This window comes from Wyeomyia smithii, chromosome 2 (assembly GCF_029784165.1).
Source record: "Wyeomyia smithii strain HCP4-BCI-WySm-NY-G18 chromosome 2, ASM2978416v1, whole genome shotgun sequence".
Lineage (NCBI taxonomy): Eukaryota > Metazoa > Arthropoda > Insecta > Diptera > Culicidae > Wyeomyia > Wyeomyia smithii.
The window spans coordinates 144520426-144538163 of NC_073695.1; the positions used below are offsets into that span (position 1 = coordinate 144520426).

General features: G+C 49.6%; 1 protein-coding gene across 1 annotated transcript; it reads left to right on the plus strand.

Annotated features, from left to right (window-relative positions):
- Positions 1 to 2333: 2333 nt before the first annotated feature.
- Positions 2334 to 4463, plus strand: LOC129720022 (uncharacterized). Its single transcript, XM_055671431.1, has one exon. It carries the CDS (start codon positions 2334 to 2336, stop codon positions 4461 to 4463), a length of 2130 nt encoding a protein of 709 aa, XP_055527406.1.
- Positions 4464 to 17738: the final 13275 nt, after the last annotated feature.

A 17738-nucleotide genomic window follows, 5' to 3' on the forward strand; every position in this document is an offset into this window, starting at 1 on the left:
TGCAACTACAACTATGGCATGCACTTATGATTATAGTCAAAAACGATTCCCAACCTAGAAACTAATTAAAACTATTATGTACAATTGTAAACTACTTACAGGAAAATTATAATATCTCATATAATCCTAAATCATCCGGGTTTTGATATTAATAATAAAGGACGAAACCCCCCTCCGTTGTTGCCGATTTGCAACATTTTATAATTTTCGTTTGCGCGAGCGAGGCGAATCATGTCTTATAATACTCGGAGTAAATCAAAATCCGGTAGGCTGTCAAACAGTGGTAACGTGGTTGATGAGGGTGGTGTGGCTGAGGTGGTCACAGTAGATGAAACGAAGAGCTACATGTCCGGTGATGGTGGTAACCAGGGACATTCTTGTCAGGAATGTTACAATCCTGATGCTGCGGGTTTAATACAATGTGGTGAGTGCGGAAAAAAGAGCCACAGTGCGTGCGTAGAGTTTCCTCCAGAGGCGGATAATCAAGGTTGTGCTTGTCGAAGTTGCCAATCTGACAAGCAAGACCAACCTCAAAACCGACTCAGAAGACTGGTCAGCTTGGAGGGCAAAAGCATTGAAAATCGGATGCAGAACTCTAATCAACAGAAGCAGCGCATTCCGAAAGTGGTGATAGTTCCGGTCGGTACAGAAGCATGTTTCGAGAGGCACGCGGAGTCGACATCTTCCAAAGCATTAGTTCAGTCCCGACTAAAATTACAGTTGATGCAGTTAGAGGAGAAACGTGCTCATGAAGAGGCGGAAGCTAAGAAGTTTGCAGAATACCTTAAGGAGAAGTACGAAATCCTGACGTCAACGGTTTAAGGACTGGCGGAATTCCGGCTGGAAATGTTAGGGAACCTTTCAATCTTAAAGAAAATTCTACTGTAAACCCTGAATCAGCAAACAGGGACAACCGTGAACCAGTGGTGAGGGGTGAAAATCCGGTCGATCAGTATTCCGACCCAAAGGACCATCCTGCTTCAAACGCTGGCGGAAGGCAACCGCCTACGAGACAACCTAATTTGAGGAACAGTACGCCACTGTACGGGGCCAGAAGCTCCGCTCAAACCCTTTGTAAATTTCGTTGTTCCTGGAAATTATTCATTCAGACCAGTTCGAAACTCTAGAGCCTCGAGTGTTCCTCATCAACAGCCGTTCGGAAACCAGTCGTCATCGTCGGTTAACCAGCAGCAGTATACATGGTACAGTTCTTCGCCAACGCAAAGTCAGCTTGCCTTTCGACAAGCCGTGTTCAAGAATCTTCCTCCGTTTTCCGGAAATCCCGAAGATTGGCCGATCTTTGTTTTCACTTTCGAAAGCACCACCGCTATGTGTGGCTTTTCCGACGAAGAAAACATGATACGCTTGCAAAAGTGCCTAAAGGGTAAAGCATACGAGGCTGTTAAAATCTGCTTGATGCATCCGGTTAACGTTGCCAGTGTCATGAACACCTTGAGGGTACTATATGGTCAACCTGAAGCAACCGTTCACTCTCTGATCGTGAAAATTAATGCCATTCCAATGATCAGGGAGGATAAGTTAGAGACACTTGTCGACCTTGCCGTTAAAGTGCAGAACTTTTGTGCGACCGTGGATGCCTGTGGTTTGGAGGATTACATGTACAACATCTCTCTTTTCCACCAGTTAGTCAACAAGCTTCCGCCTACATTAAAGTTGGAATGGGATCGATACCGCTTAACTCTTCCGAAGGTCAACCTGGTCACCTTTGGTGAATGGCTTTTCTCTCTCGCTGAGGCGGCCAGTATCTTGACGATTCCGTCCGTATTCCCGCAAAGCAATCCAGTGGGATCCAACCAGTCGAAGAGGACCAGTTCATTCTTGCACACTCACTGCGAGTCCACTCCGGATCCTGCTCCTGAAATTACACCGAAAATTTCGAAAGACAAACAGTATGGTGAAGGATCTTCGAAGAAGTCAGCATCAACCATGGATAACTGCCCGGTTTGTAATGTAAAGTGCAAGTCAGTACCGAATTGCAAACGCTTCGTCCAATTGTCTCGAGACGCTAAATGGGCTGCTGTGAGGGAGTTCGCACTTTGCCGCCGTTGCCTATCTCGCCACGAGGGAAAATGTGACGCGAAACCTTGTGGGAAACAAGGATGTACGTTCTACCATCATGAACTGCTCCACAATGACAACAAAAAGGAACAACCGACACTTTCACAAGCAGGACCGAGTACAGCTCACGGATTTAACATCACCAGTCCGCCGCGAATGCTGTCCTGTTCCGCTACCTTCCCGTAATCTTGCACGGAAACGATAAAACCGTCCGAACATTCGCCTTCCTCGACGAAGGATCAGCTATAACCCTAATGGACCAAGATCTTGCAGACCAACCGGAGCTCGAAGGTCCCGTCAATCCGCTGTACCTTCGATGGACAGGCGGAACTGAGCGCAACGAGAACAACTCCCGTATAGTGGATGTGGAACTAACTGGAGTTCAAAACCACGCTAAAAAATACCAACTGAATGGAGTCCGTACGGTGAAGGAGTTGATGCTGCCGTTACAATCCCGTAATGTGGAAGAACTGGCTGAGAAATACCCGCACTGTAGGAATTTGCCGATCGACTCCTACTCAAGTGTTCGTCCACGTATCCTCATCGGACTAAAGCACGCTCCAGTCAGCCTGGTACTGAAAAGTAAGGAAGGCAGCTTGGACCAACCTATAGCCGTCAAAACAAGATTAGGGTGGACAATCTGCGGTGGATGCGGTTCTGATGATGCTGCAAACTTCACCAACTATGCGTTTCACGTGTGCGAATGCAACCATCAATCCGACGATGAGGTACACCAGATGGTTAAGGAGTACTTTTCGATGGAAAGTCTCGGCATCATGAAGATGACTAAAGATCCACTGTCGACAGATGACCAACGAGCAGTCTCGCTTCTTCGATCTCTTACCAAATTCAACGGCAACCGGTTCGAGACCGGCCTACTATGGCGATACGACGGTGCTCGTCTGCCGGACAGCAAGGAGATGGCGCTACGACGGTTCTACGGCCTCGAGAAGCGCATGCAGAAGGACCCGGAATTAGTCAATGCCCTGAAGCAGAAAATATCTGAATACGTGGACAAAGGATACGCACGCAAGCTCACCAAGGAAGAGCTGGACAAACATCACCCCAGTATATGGTACCTACCGGCCTTCCCGGTCTTCAACCTGAACAAACTCGGCAAAATCAGGCCAGTGTGGGATGCAGCGGCGAAAGCCTTTGGTGTCTCCCTCAATTCTGCACTCGTTCCGTGCCTCGATCAGCTGTGTTCTCTGTTTGCGATATTTCTGCAGTTCCGTGAATACCGTTTCGGCGTTACCGGAGATATACGAGAGATGTTCCATCAGATTCTCATGCGGCAGGAAGATCAACAATGTCAACGGTTTTTCTGGAGGGACGAAACTGGTGAGATCCAAGTTTACGTATTAACCGTGATGTCGTTCGGAGCATGTTGTTCCCCGGCCAGTGCGCAGTATTCTAAGAATATTAATGCCGATCGATTCGCCGGAGAGTTTCCGGAAGCAGCTGATGTGATAAAGAAGCGCCATTATGTGGACGATGCAATGTTCAGCACCGAAACGCCTGAACAAGCCATTCGTCTGGCGCAAGAAGTTCGTGAAGTACACTCTGCCGGTGGCTTCGAAATACGGAACTGGGTGAGCAACTCACAACAAGTGCTGACAGCGATGAACGAAGTCAGCGCGACCGACAAGAATTTGGATCTATCCGTAAGTCTGATGGCTACCGAGAAGGTGCTGGGAGTGTGGTGGCGTACCACCACCGACGAGTTCGTCTACAAAGTTGGCTGGGGTCGCTTCAATCCTGAGCTGCTGACCGGAGGCCTTCGACCCACAAAACGCCAAATGCTCCAGATCCTTATGACTATCTTCGACCCGCTTGGACTGATTTCCCACTTGCTCATGTATCTGAAAGTTCTCCTTCAAGAAATATGGCGAGCTGGCGTCCAATGGGACGAAAAAATCAGCGGTTCCCTACATGATAAATGGAGCAGATGGCTAAAAGTGCTGCCTTATGTGGAAACCATCCGGATCCCCCGTTGCCACCGGTCACTAGGGATCCCTGCTGACTGTGAGGTCCAAATGCACGCATTCGTTGATGCCAGTGAGAATGGTATGGCTGCTACGCAGTTCCTTCGCTTCGAGCATAATGGCGCCGTGTGCTGCTCAATAGCCGCGGCCAAAACAAAGGTGGCCCCTCTAAAGTTCCAATCTATACCGAGATTGGAGCTGCAGGCTGCTTTTATCGGGGCCAGACTAGCACGGTCGGTCATTGAGTCTCTTTCGACTACAGTTCATCGCCAATTCTACTGGACCGACTCCCGTGACGTCCTGAGCTGGATAAAATCAGACCATCGGCGATACAGCACGTACGTAGCGATTCGGGTCAGCGAAATACTCGATGTCACTGAAGCTGCAGACTGGCGCTGAGTGCCGAGCAAGCAAAATGTAGCGGACGACGGAACCAAATGGGAATTGCAGCCTGACCTTTCACCAGCAGCGCGTTGGTTCAGAGGTCCCGAATTCCTTTATCATAGCGAGACGGAATGGCCTAAGATACCATCAAAATCCAAGCAAACAGACAACTAGCTAAGGTCTGCATTTATGGCTCATCACTTTTCGGGTAAACCCGTGATCAACGTCACGAACTTTTCAAGCTGGAAGCGGCTCAATAACGTGATGGCCTATGTCTACCGGCTCAGCGAAAACTACCGTCGTAGGAGAACCAAGAAACCTGCCAAAGGAGGTCCGTTAACCGATGAACTATGTTCAGCTGAAAGTTTTCTCTTCCGTCTAGCTCAACGAGAAGGATATGCTCACGAAGTCTCCTGTCTATTCAATAACCGCAACGGTGCTTCAAATAGGATTCTTACCAGAGACAGTCCAATCTATAAGCTATCGCCCTGGTTAAACAACCAGGAGGTAATGCGGATGCGCGGAAGAATATCAGCCTGTACATTCGCCCCCGAAGAAGCAAAGAACCCTGTGATTTTGCCAAAAGACCACCCTGTGACCACCCTGTTGATAAAGCACTACCACGAAAAGTATCATCACCAAAACCACGCCACTATCGTGAACGAACTACGTCAGAGATTCGTAATTCCTCGTATTCGCAATGCATGCGAAACCGCTAGAAAGAACTGCCAACGATGCAAAAGCGAGTTCTCAAAACCTCAACCTCCACTCATGGCAAACCATCCAGCGGAACGCCTTGCGGCGTACACACGGCCCTTCACGCACGTCGGCGTGGACTATTTCGGTCCGATGGAGGTCGTTATTGGGCGGCAAACGGAAAAGCGATGGGGAATGATTGTCACCTGTCTCACGACGCGAGCGATTCACCTTGAATTGGTTAACTCGCTAAGCACCAACTCGTGTATTATAGCTCTACGAAATTTCATGAGTCATCGCGGTACCCCAAGAACAATTCGAAGCGATAGGAGAACCAACTTCGTCGGCGCGAGCCGAGAGCTCCACAAACTCCAAGACATCGTTGATTACGACCAGGTCGTCAAGGAATTCGTGGCTTCGGAGACGAGCTGGAGCTTCAACCCATCTCTAGCTCCCCACATGGGTGGCTGCTGGGAGCGGCTGATCCGAAGCGTAAAGAAGAACCTAATGGTCATCTGTCCTTTTAAAAGCCATCTGAAGAAGTTCTACGGAGTGCACTTATAGAGATCGAAAGTACACTCAACTCCCGGCCGCTTACTCACGTGCCTGTTGATAACGAATCTACAGCAGCTCTCACACCCAACCACTTTCTGTTGGGGTCGTCCGATGGCTCAAAACCGGACGGAGCCTTTCTCAAGCAGAGCTGGCGGACATCCCAAGCGCTAGCCAACCGATTCTGGAAACGCTTGTTGTCTGACTACCTCCCGGAAATCACCAAGCGGGCGAAATGGTTCGTCGATGCGAAGCCGATTGCTTTGGATGACATCGTGCTCATCATAGACCCCAACTTGCCCAGGAACTGTTGGCCAAAGGGTAGGGTCATCGCAACACATCCCAGCAAGGACGGACGAGTCCGGTCAGCTACGGTCGCACCTTCAAACAGCGTCTGCGATCGCCCGGTGACCAAACTGGCGGTTCTGGACGTTCGATGCGGAGAGGAGCAAGTCGGCCAGACGTCTGGCTTACCTGGGGGGAGTGTTGGCCATCCCTAGTTGGCCACGCATCTCATCATCCACACTGATCCCTCGGCTGATCGACGATCGATCAAACAGCGATCAATCTGAAATGTCACATTTCACTGATCGCTGACATCGATGACACAATAGGGGTAAGAAACAAGAGAAAACACAACTCAAATCCACTTAGAAGCAACCGAATGTGCTTACTGTCGTTCACCACAAATTCAGTTAATTATAATCAAATCTTTGCCATAGTTTCTCGTTATTAAGCCTAGTATTGGTAAATTATCGTAGCTAGTAAGTATAAACAGGTGAAAGTGAACTTAAATCTATAGTTAAACAAATTAAATCGCTATTCTAGAATGCTGCTACCGCAACAGCTTATAAACTAACCTTAAATTACCTCATGCAAATACCAACTATACAATCGATTCATGCTCCTATAATTAGACGAAATCTATATAAGTAAGGAAAGGGGACTAAACGTAAGTAACATGCATCATTATCTGAATGTACAAAACCTACACAAATTGTTACTAAATCATGCAACTACAACTATGGCATGCACTTATGATTATATGTATCGTAAATTGATATTTTTCGGTGAACAATTACAAAACGATTCCGCGTCGAACACTCGACAGAAACGGACGTGCAAAGTGGTCGTTCTGTTACAATCCGGTCCGTGTGTACGAATAGCCAAACAAAAGAGTGTATTATTCGCGCTAAAGGCCAACCAGCTGCAGTTTTGATCTGTGCACAGTGAATAGATCTTTCTAATTCAAGGCCATCATTTGACAGTCAAGTCGTGTCGCTGTGCTGAGTGATCTCACACCCGGATCACTGCTGGTGGCTGTATTGGTGCTGCTGTACTGGTGCTGCTGGCTGCTTTGGGTGCAGCTTCGAACGATCGGACAACCACTGCTGGAAGGAAGAAGTAAAGAGGTACGTGTTCTTATCGGCGCTAGTGCGCTAGTGCGCTACATTTAGCGCGATGGATATAGATCCCTCGCCTCCCGTGCCACCATCCCCGAACCCCCCTGACCCTGACCCTTCTGTTACCCCCTCCCCTGTTCATTCTCCAGTCCCCTCTCGCCCCAAGGCATTACCCGGACAGATCTCAACAGGGCAGCTATACTGTTTATTTTCGTCCAAAGGCAGGAGTGAATTCAAAGCGATTAAACATACTGCAAATTTCTAAAGACCTGACGAAGGGGTACAAGGCCGTGACCGAAATTTCCAAGGTCCGACCTAACAAGCTCCGTGTCGTGGTCAGTGATCTGACACAGGCCAATGCTATCGCTTGCTCTGAGCTCTTCACACGCGAGTATCGCGTTTACATACCCGCACGAGACGTGGAGATCGACGGTGTCATAACCGATTCGAGTCTGTCTGTCGAGTGTATCCTAAAAAGCGCAACCGGTTGCTTCAAAAATACCGAAACACAGGCGAAGATTTTGGATTGTAAGCAATTGCGGTCCATGTCTCTCGTCGGCGGTAAAAAAGTTTACACTCCATCAGACTCGTTTCGCGTTACGTTTGCCGGATCTGCACTCCCTAGCCACGTCTCGATCGACCGGGTTCGTCTGCCTGTGCGATTGTATGTACCCCGTGTTATGAATTGCACCAATTGCAAGCAGTTAGGCCACACAGCCGCCTACTGCTGCAATAAGGCACGATGTAGCAAGTGTGGGGAGACTCATGCGGAAGATTCTTGCAGTGTTAATGCTGAAAAATGTATTCACTGTGGGGAAAACCAGCATGAGCTCTCCACATGCCCGGTGTACATGCAGCGCAGAGATAAATTCAAGCGGTCACTTAAGGAGCGTTCAAAGCGTTCTTATGCTGAGATGCTGAAGAAGACCGTGACCACTTCTACCGTAACATCGAACCCCTTTGATCTGTTGTCCTCTGATGAAACCGATTCTGACGATTCATCAGCGGGAACATCTTATGCCAATCCTGGGGATTCTAGGAAGAGGAAAAATGTTTCTTCTCCTAAACTTCCCCGTAAAGGTCCTAAGATTTCCCAAAGTGTAATGAAAAGTACGAACAAACCAAACAGTGCTGCGGAAAAACCGAAGCAAACTCCTCCTGGGCTTGCAAATTTAAAGTCCCAGAAGGAGTTCCCAGCACTGCCAGGAACATCTAAAATTTTCCCTTTGTGAAACTTGGCTTACTTCAAATATTGATCTCAACTTCCATGATTTTAATATTATTCGCCTTGATCTAGACACCCCATATGGAGGGGTACTTTTAGGGATTAAAAAGTGCTATTCTTTCTATCGTATTAACCTCCCCTCGATTCCAGGCATCGAAGTTTTTTTTTTTTTTTTTTTTTTTTTTTAAAGGTGGCGGGGAAATCTGCAAACAGACACCTGAGAAGAGAACTCAGGGTGTGGGGATGAGACTAGGGGAGAGATGCTGGGGTAGTTACACTCCCCCAGACACCTACTTATCCCTGTCCCGACCCACTAAAACCCCTCCAGTCTCCAGCCCTGGTCTTCCCGGAACGACTGTTAAGTATTACGTCGGGAAGTGGCTTTTGTGCGTGATGCACCCTCTTTACTCTTATAACCTCCTAGCTAACTACCTGGAGACTGGTAATTAGCTACCACTGGCGTGTTGGTGGTTGACCCGCCACACACGTTGCAGCTCCAGAACAATCTGAGAGGCGGCCGCACAGACCGCGTTCCAGATGTCCGGGTCGTAGCACATCCTCCGGACTAGATTGTCCGGAGTAGTGCCAGGCCCGCTCACAGCCATCATGTTGCTCCGCGCTCTTACGAAACGGGGGCATACGAAGAAGACGTGCTCAGCAGTCTCCTCCTCCTCCACGCACTCGGGACACATGGGGGACACCGCGTGTCCGAACCTGTGCAGATATTGCCTGAAACAACCATGGCCTGACAGGATTTGTGTCAGGTGGAAGTTCACTTCGCCATGTCGTCTCCCGACCCAGCCGGATATCTCCGGTATGAGTCGGTGCGTCCATCTGCCCTTTGTGGAATTAGACCATTCCCTCTGCCAACGGAGCATCGAGAATGACCTTCTGGTACCTCGTATGCCCCTTGTGTCACGTTGGTCGAAACACTCTCTGTCCTCCTTGATGGCGATGCTGATAGGCATCATGCCGGACAAGACACATATTGCATCGTATGACACCGTACGATACGCACTCGCAACTCTCAGGCACATGAGCCTGTAGGTACTTTCCAGTTTGCCACGGTAACTGTTAGTACCTAGCGCTCTGGACCACACTGGCCCACCATACCTAAGTATGGACGAAACCACGCTGGCAAGAAGTCTTCGCTTGCTGCCATAAACCGCTGAGCTATTGGACATCATACGAGATAGTGCTGCAATAGCCGATGAGGCCCTCTTACAGGCATAGTCGACGTGACTCCCGAACGTGAGCTTGTCGTCCACCATAACCCCCAAGAGCTTCAGGGATCGCTTCGAGGTGATGGTGCAGTCTCCGACTCTGACCACCGCCTGTTGCTCCGATTTACGGTTGTTCACAACCATGACCTCCGTCTTATGATGCGCGAGCTCCAGTTTCCTGGAGCGCATCCAGTCCTCGACCTTGCGTATACAGTGCGCGGCCGTCAACTCGACCTCCTCGATAGACTCGCCGTAAACCTCCAGCGTTATGTCGTCTGCAAAGCCGACGATCACAACCCCTACAGGGAACTTGAGTTTTAACACTCCGTCATACATGACATTCCACAACACCGGGCCCAGGATAGAACCTTGCGGAACTCCTGCGGTAATTGGGACGCACTTCTGACCCTCCTCTGTGTCGTAAACAAGTACTCGATTCTGGAAATAATTTTCCAGAATCTTGTACAGCGACACCGGTACATGGATGCTCCTGAGCGCGAGCGCTATGGAGTCCCAACTGGCACTATTGAACGCATTCTTCACGTCGAGCGTGACGATTGCGCAGTAGCGTATTCCCCTTCTCTTGCGCTGGATTGCTACCTCCGCCGTCTTGATGACGGAAGAGATTGCGTCCAGCGTGGACCTGCCCTTCCGGAAGCCGAACTGGTTACTTGCCAGACCGTGTACACCCTCCGTGTACCTCACCAGTCTGTTGAGGATGATCCTCTCAAGCACCTTGCCCGCGGTGTCCAGCAGGCAGATAGGCCTATATGCCGATGGGTCCCCTGGCGGTTTCCCAGCCTTCGGCAATAAGACCAGTCTCTGCCGCTTCCACCTGTCCGGAAAGAGACAGTCATCCAGGCACCTCTGCATGACTGCCCTGAACAGCCCGGGGGCCGTTTTTATCGCCAGCCTGATCGCCAGGTTAGGGATACCATCCGGTCCCGGTGCCTTGCTCACCTTTAGGGATTTGGCGATCACGATGAGTTCCTCATTCGTAACCCTTGCCTCCTCCCCTGCCTCGACACGGCTGTCGTCGCTCACGGATTGGATGCTCGGCAGGTTGGCCGACCATCTCTGGTCTATGTCTGAGATACTGGAACGTCGGACGTGAGACTCGACCGCCGGAGGCCAAGGACTTGGCTCGTGGCGTGGAAAGAGTCCCTCGATGATACGCTCCAGCATCGCTGGTGATCGCTCTGCAGGCGCCAGCGCGCCTTTAGTCTTGGCCATTACGATCCTGTAGGCGTCACCCCACGGATTTGTATTGGCACTCGCACATAGCCTATCGAAGCAGGCCCTCTTGCTGGCCTTTATCGCACTCTTTAGCATCGATCTTGCCGAACTGAATGCTGCGTGGCGCTCTGTCCTCTCTTCTTCGTTTCGCGCACGCTGCATCCTCCGTCTTGCACGGAGGCACGCACTGCGAAGGTTGGCTATCGCGTCCGTCCACCAGTAAACCGGTGGCTTTCCATTCCTAGGTTGGCGAGTCCTAGGCATGGTGGCGTCGCACGCCCGCGATAGCATAGCAACTAGTTGGTCAGCAGTCGGGCGAAGCCAACTGCCCCCCTCGCGCTCCCTTCTCATTGCCTCTTCGAATACCTCGGCATCAAAGTGCGATGTCTTCCACCCGCGAACGGTCGGAGTGTTGGCTCTACCCGTCGCTTGCCCCCTCTCGTTGTTGTCTACACTAAAACAGACCGCCTGGTGGTCGCTATTAGTGTAGCCATCGTCTACCCTCCAGTTCTTGATCAGTCCTGGGCTGGAGAACGTCACGTCGATGATCGACTCCGCACCATTTCTGCTAAATGTACTTTTGTTCCCAACGTTGGCCAGATCTAGGTTGAGCTTTGCAAAAGCCTCCACCAGGATCTGGCCCCTCTGGTTCGTGAAGCAACTTCCCCACTCAACAGCCCAAGCGTTGAAGTCGCCCGCCACCACCAACGGCGTTAGGCCCGTTAGCTCCATGGATAGGAGGTCGACCATCTGGATGAACCTTTCGGTAGACCAACGTGGCGGAGCATAGCAACTGCAGTAGAACACTCCGTTCACCTTAGCAACTACGTACCCTTCTTCTGAGGTTGAGACAACCTCCTGAACCGGGAACTTGCTCGTCGTACATATGGCCGCCAATCTGGACTTATCCGCAACCCAGTTACCGTTTCCGGAAGGGATGCGGTAGGGGTCCGATATGACGGCGATGTCCGACAACGACTCAGTGGCTGCTTGGTGTAGCAGCTGCTGAGCCGCGAAGCAATGGTTCAGGTTCAGTTGCGTCACCCTTACGCCCGTGGTTTCGCAGCCGGCTTACCGGCTGGGCACCTGGGGCCTCCCATAAAGTGTTTGGCGTCCCGTTTCCCGGAACATACCATGCACTTGGGAGACTCCCCACAGTCCTTTGCTTTATGGCCTGCACCTCCACATCGCCTGCACAGCTGGCTCCTATCGGGCCCCTTGCAGGTCCAGGACTTATGTCCGCCCTCGAAGCACCGGAAGCAAATGTCTGGTTGCTGTAGTATGCCCAGAGGACATACCGACCAGCCGACCTTCAACTTGCCCTCTTTCAGGGCCAGGTTAGCGTCCGCCGACGGTAGTCGGAAGGTAGCTACCTGGGTCCCCGCCGGACCTTTGCGGAGGCGGATTGACTCCTTAGCCACCTCCACCCCGCACTTCGCTTTAAGGGCTTGTGCAATGTCGCACCCCTCAGTGATTTCGTCCAGGTTTTTAAGCTGGAGAGTCACTTCTGAGGTGAGTGCCCGCACTTGCACCTCCTTCCCTAGGACCTTTTCGGCTACCGTTTTGTAGGTAGCCCCCTTGTTCTTGACGTCCTTCCGGAGCTCAAGTATCATCTCGCCAGTGCGAGATCGGCGGATACTCCGCACATCCGCCCCCAGATCCTTGAGCTGGGTTTCCCCCCTCATCTTCTTCAAGACTTCTGAGTACTTCGACCCATCTGTCTTGAGTATGAGGGCATCACCCCTACTCCGCGCCTTTTTGACCTTTTTTGGTCCTCTGGCTGCTCCGCCATCCTGACGCGTCGCACCTTCCCGACGCTTCCTACCCTCTACGGTAGTCCAAGGATTGCCCGTAGCCTCCACCTGTGCCTTTTCCGCGGTGGACCTTGAACCGGTTGGCGTGTGTTCCCGTGGGAGTAGCACGACCAATCGTTTCTTGGTGTTCCCGGGGGCCGTTTCCCCCGGGGACTGCCTCGTTCGCTTAGCGACCTGCCCCGTGGAGCAGACCGACGCGAACGAGGGGGCGTCTGTCTGCACCTCTTTAGATGTAGTCGCCCTCCCGGTCCTGGCCGCTTTCTCGGCCGCCTTCACCCGAGCTACGAGTTCTTCGTGCTCCTTTCTGGCTTCATCAATGGTGCTCCGAAGCAGGAGGAGGCTCTGCTTCAGGTCGCCAGCGATGTTTCGCCTGTTCGCCGAGAACTCGATTATGGCATCGAGTTGTTCAGACAGCGCCGCCACTCTTGGCCGCGTGTCCATGCACCTTTCGACGGCCTTGACTAGCAAGGGACCGTCCACCGAGATGTCTGGTGTGGACACCGACGGATTCGCCGTTTTTCCACCTCCAGACTTCGCCGCATCCGTCTCCGCCTTCTTCTGCGGAGACCGCTGGATGCCACCTCGTGCGAAGGGATTTGGTAACCCCTCCGCACCCGTCTCTTTTTGGTTCTTCGAGCTCATTTTTGTTAATTGGGTCCCCCTTCCAGCCGCTATCCTTGTCCATAGATGAGAAGTCGCTTGTATGGTCCCATGGTAATCTATGCCGAAGCAGTGAGGCCATGGGTAAGGGGGGTCGCCATAGTACCTTATGAGCACTATGACGCCCCCGCCCGCGTAAGTCAGGAAAGGGGCATCTTGTCCTAGGACTAGTTCCCCCCCATCTGATCCTTCTCTGCCTGATTCCCACCAGGCAATGGACGCGGAACGTACTGGAAGGCCTGCCAGGTTTTACGGGACGGCATCGAAGTTGTCGCATGTCAAATGACAATACAAGGCAAAGAGCTTTGTATTGCCCCAATATATATTCCTCCCAGAGCACAGGTTGGGCAACGGCTGCTCTTTGATTTAATAGAACTTCTTCCCTCGCCACGTTTGATTTTGGGAGACTTCAACTCTCATGGTGTGGCTTGGGGTTCCCCTTACAATGATAACCGCTCCTCTTTAATCTATAATTTTTGCGATGACTTCGACATGACTATTTTGAACAACGGTGAAATGACACGTATCCCGAAACCTCCAGCGCGCCCAAGCGCTTTGGATCTATCTTTATGTTCGACGTCGCTACGGTTGGATTGCACAGGGAAGGTAATCCTCGATCCTCACGGTAGCGACCATCTGCCTATTCTTATTTCAATTACAAACGGGTCAACTCGCATGCGACCAATTGACATTCCGTATGACCTCACACGGAATGTCGATTGGAAGTTATACGAGGAAATGATTTAAAAAGCGGTCGAGTCGATTCAACATCATCCACCACTTGAAGAATACAACCTCCTCGCGGGCTTGATTCTCGACGCCGCGTTGCAAGCCCAAACGAAGAAATATCCCGGCGTAACGATCAAAGAACGGCCTCCCACTCCGTGGTGGGACCAAGAGTGCTCCGATGTCTACACGCAAAGATCCGACTCGTTTTTGACCTTCCAGAAGGGAGGTATACCCGACGACTATATACGGTATTCGGAGCTTAATACCAAGCTTAAAAGCCTGGCTAAAGCAAAGAAACGCGGATATTGGCGTCGGTTCGTGAACGAGACGTCGAGGGTGACATCGATGAGCACTCTTTGGAACACAGCCCGAAGAATGCGGAATCGCGTAACGGTCAACGAAAGCTAGGAGTCTTCAAGTCGGTGGATATTTGATTTTGCCAGGAAAGTATGTCCGGACTCTGTTCCTGCGCAAAACTTTGTTCGCGATACGTCTCCGGGTCACGACGCGATAGAATCACCTTTTACGATGGCAGAATTTTCAGTTGCCCTCCTGTCCTGTAACAATAACGCGCCTGGGTTAGATAGAATCAAATTCAACTTGTTGAAGAATCTACCCGGCAATGCCAAGAGGCGCTTGTTGAACTTGTTCAAGAAGTTCCTGGAGCAAAACATTGTACCGCAGGATTGGAGGCAAGTGAAGGTGATCGCCATCCAAAAACCAGGGAAACCAGCTATCCTGTATCCGGAAATTGATGGAAAAAAATGATACTCCGTCGTTTAGACCATTGGGTCGAATCAAATGGTCTACTATCACATACTCAATTTGGCTTCCGCCGTGCCAAAGGGACGAATGATTGTCTTGCGTTGCTTTCAACAGATATTCAGCTGGCGTATGCTCGCAAAGAACAAATGGCGTCTGCGTTCTTGGACATTAAGGGGGCTTTTGATTCCGTTTTTATTGACATTCTTTCGGGTAAACTTCACCGACAAGGATTTCCTCCAATTTTGAACAATTTTTTGCACAATTTGTTGTCCGAAAAGCACATGCATTTTACGCACGGCGATTTGGCAACTTTTCGCATTAGCTACATGGGTCTTCCCCAGGGCTCATGTTTAAGCCCCCTTCTTTACAACTTTTATGTAAATGACATCGACGAATGTCTGGCAAATTCATGCACGATAAGACAACTTGCAGACGACAGTGTAATCTCTGTTACAGGAGCCAAAGCTGCCGATTTGCAAGGACCATTGCAAGATACCTTGGACAATTTGTCTGCTTGGGCTTTACAGCTAGGTATCGAATTCTCTCCGGAGAAGACTGAGATAGTAGTTTTTTCTAGGTAGCATGAACCTGCTCAGCTTCAAACACAATTAATGGGTAAAACGATTTCTCAGGTTTTGGTACACAAATATCTTGGTGTCTGGTTCGACTCTAAAGGCACCTGGGGTTGTCACGTGAGGTATCTGATGAAAAAATGTCAACAAAGAGTGAATTTTCTTCGTACAATAACCGGACAATGGTGGGGAGCCCACCCAGGAGACCTCATAAGGCTTTACCAAACAACGATACTGTCTGTTATTGAGTACGGGTGTTTCTGCTTCCGCTCCGCAGCAAACACACATTTGATCAAACTGGAGCGAATACAATATCGTTGTTTGCGTATCGCCTTGGGTTGCATGCAATCAACCCATACGATGAGTTTGGAGATCTTAGCTGGAGTACTACCATTCAAAAACCGCTTCTGGAGCCTGTCTTTTCGTATTCTAATCAAATGTGAGGTCTTGAACCGTCCCGTGATTGAAAATTTTGAAAGGTTAATCGAACTTAATTCTCAAACCCGTTTTATGACATTGTATTTCAATCACATGTCCCAAAATATTAACCCTTCTTCGAATATTCCAAATCGTGTCGACTTATCAAATACTTATGATTCTACTGTGTTTTTCGATACATCCATGATAGAAGAAACTCGTGGAATCCCGGATCATTTACGCGTGCAGCAGATCCCTAAAAATTTTTCCAATAAATATCGAAACATCAACTGCGACAATATGTACTACACTGACGGATCACTTCTTGATGGGTCCACTGGCTTCGGTATCTTCAATAACAATTTAACCGTCTCCCATAAGCTCGATAATCCTGCTTCTGTTTACGTCGCAGAATTAGCTGCAATTCAGTACACCCTAGGGATTATCGAAAAAATGCCCACGGACCATTATTTCATCTTTACGGACAGTCTCAGTTCCATTGAGGCTCTCCGATCGATGAAAGATGTTAAGCACTCTCCGTATTTCCTGGGGAAAATACGGGAACATCTAAGTGCTTTATCCGAAAAATCTACTCAGATTACCTTAGCGTGGGTCCCTTCTCACTGCTCGATACCGGGTAATGAGAAAGCGGACTCTTTGGCTAAGGTGGGCGCAACAAACGGTGATATTTATGAAAGACCAATTGCCTTTAATGAATTTTTCGCATTTGTACGTCAGAATACGATCATCAGTTGGCAAAATTCTTGGACCAAGAGGGAACTGGGAAGGTGGTTACATTCCATAATCCCCAAGGTGTCGACGAACCCGTGGTTCAAGGGGTTGGATGTAGGTCGGGATTTCATTTGCGTGATGTCCCGGCTTATGTCCAATCACTATAGATTTGACGCGCATCTCCGTCGTGTTGGGCTCGGGGAAAGTGGTATCTGAGCCTGTGGTGAAGGTTATCACGACATAGAGCACGTTGTTTGGTCATGCCCTGTACACCGTGACGCCAGGTCTAGATTAATAGCTTCCCTGCAGGCCGAAGGTAGGCAGCCGGCTGTTCCTGTTCGTGATGTCTTGGCGAGCCGTGACCTATCCTACATGTCCCTTATATACGTTTTCCTGAAATTCATCCACGCCCCAGTTTAGTCCTATCCCCTTCCGCCTACATCCAACCAAACGACAAGAACACGTTAAAACCCCGGATCCGGAAACAGCAATCAGATCCGCACGATACTCTCAAGGCCCGATGGAAACAACCCAATATGCCAGTCCGTAATATCTTGGCCCAGCAACGGAACAAATTTAATATGCTGCTTACCTATGGCAATGAAAATCATCAAACAGCAAACCTGTGCTTTTAATGCAAAATATTCTAGCTTTAAGTTAGATTTAGTTTCAGCTCGTAGTCGGCAGCGAGGATAAAAAATTTGCTTTTAGTTATTAAGATACTTTAGAAAGTAAGCTACCAGATATAATTGGCGCCGTTAAACATTGAATTGTATTTGTGCCGTGTCAAATAAACTATAGATGAAGAAAAAAAAAATTACAAAACATTTCTTACTTTGCGTGACGTTTCGGCCTACTGTTGCGTTTCAGCCATCTTCTGACGCAATTCGATCGCCGCAGCTTTTCGTCACCTCTTTCAGCGCCGCACGATCAGGTATCAGTGATCAGTGATGAGTGATTCTTGATCGTGCGGCGCTGAAAGAGGTGACGAAAAGCTGCGGCGATCGAATTGCGTCAGATGATGGCTGAAACGCAACAGTAGGCCGAAACGTCACGCAAAGTAAGAAATGTTTTGTAATTGTTCACCGAAAAATATCAATTAATACGATACATATGAAGTTACGGTGATTATACCAACAAATACTTATTTTTTTTTTCTTCATCTATAGTTTATTTGACACGGCACAAATACAATTCAATGTTTAACGGCGCCAATTATATCTGGTAGCTTACTTTCTAAAGTATCTTAATAACTAAAAGCAAATT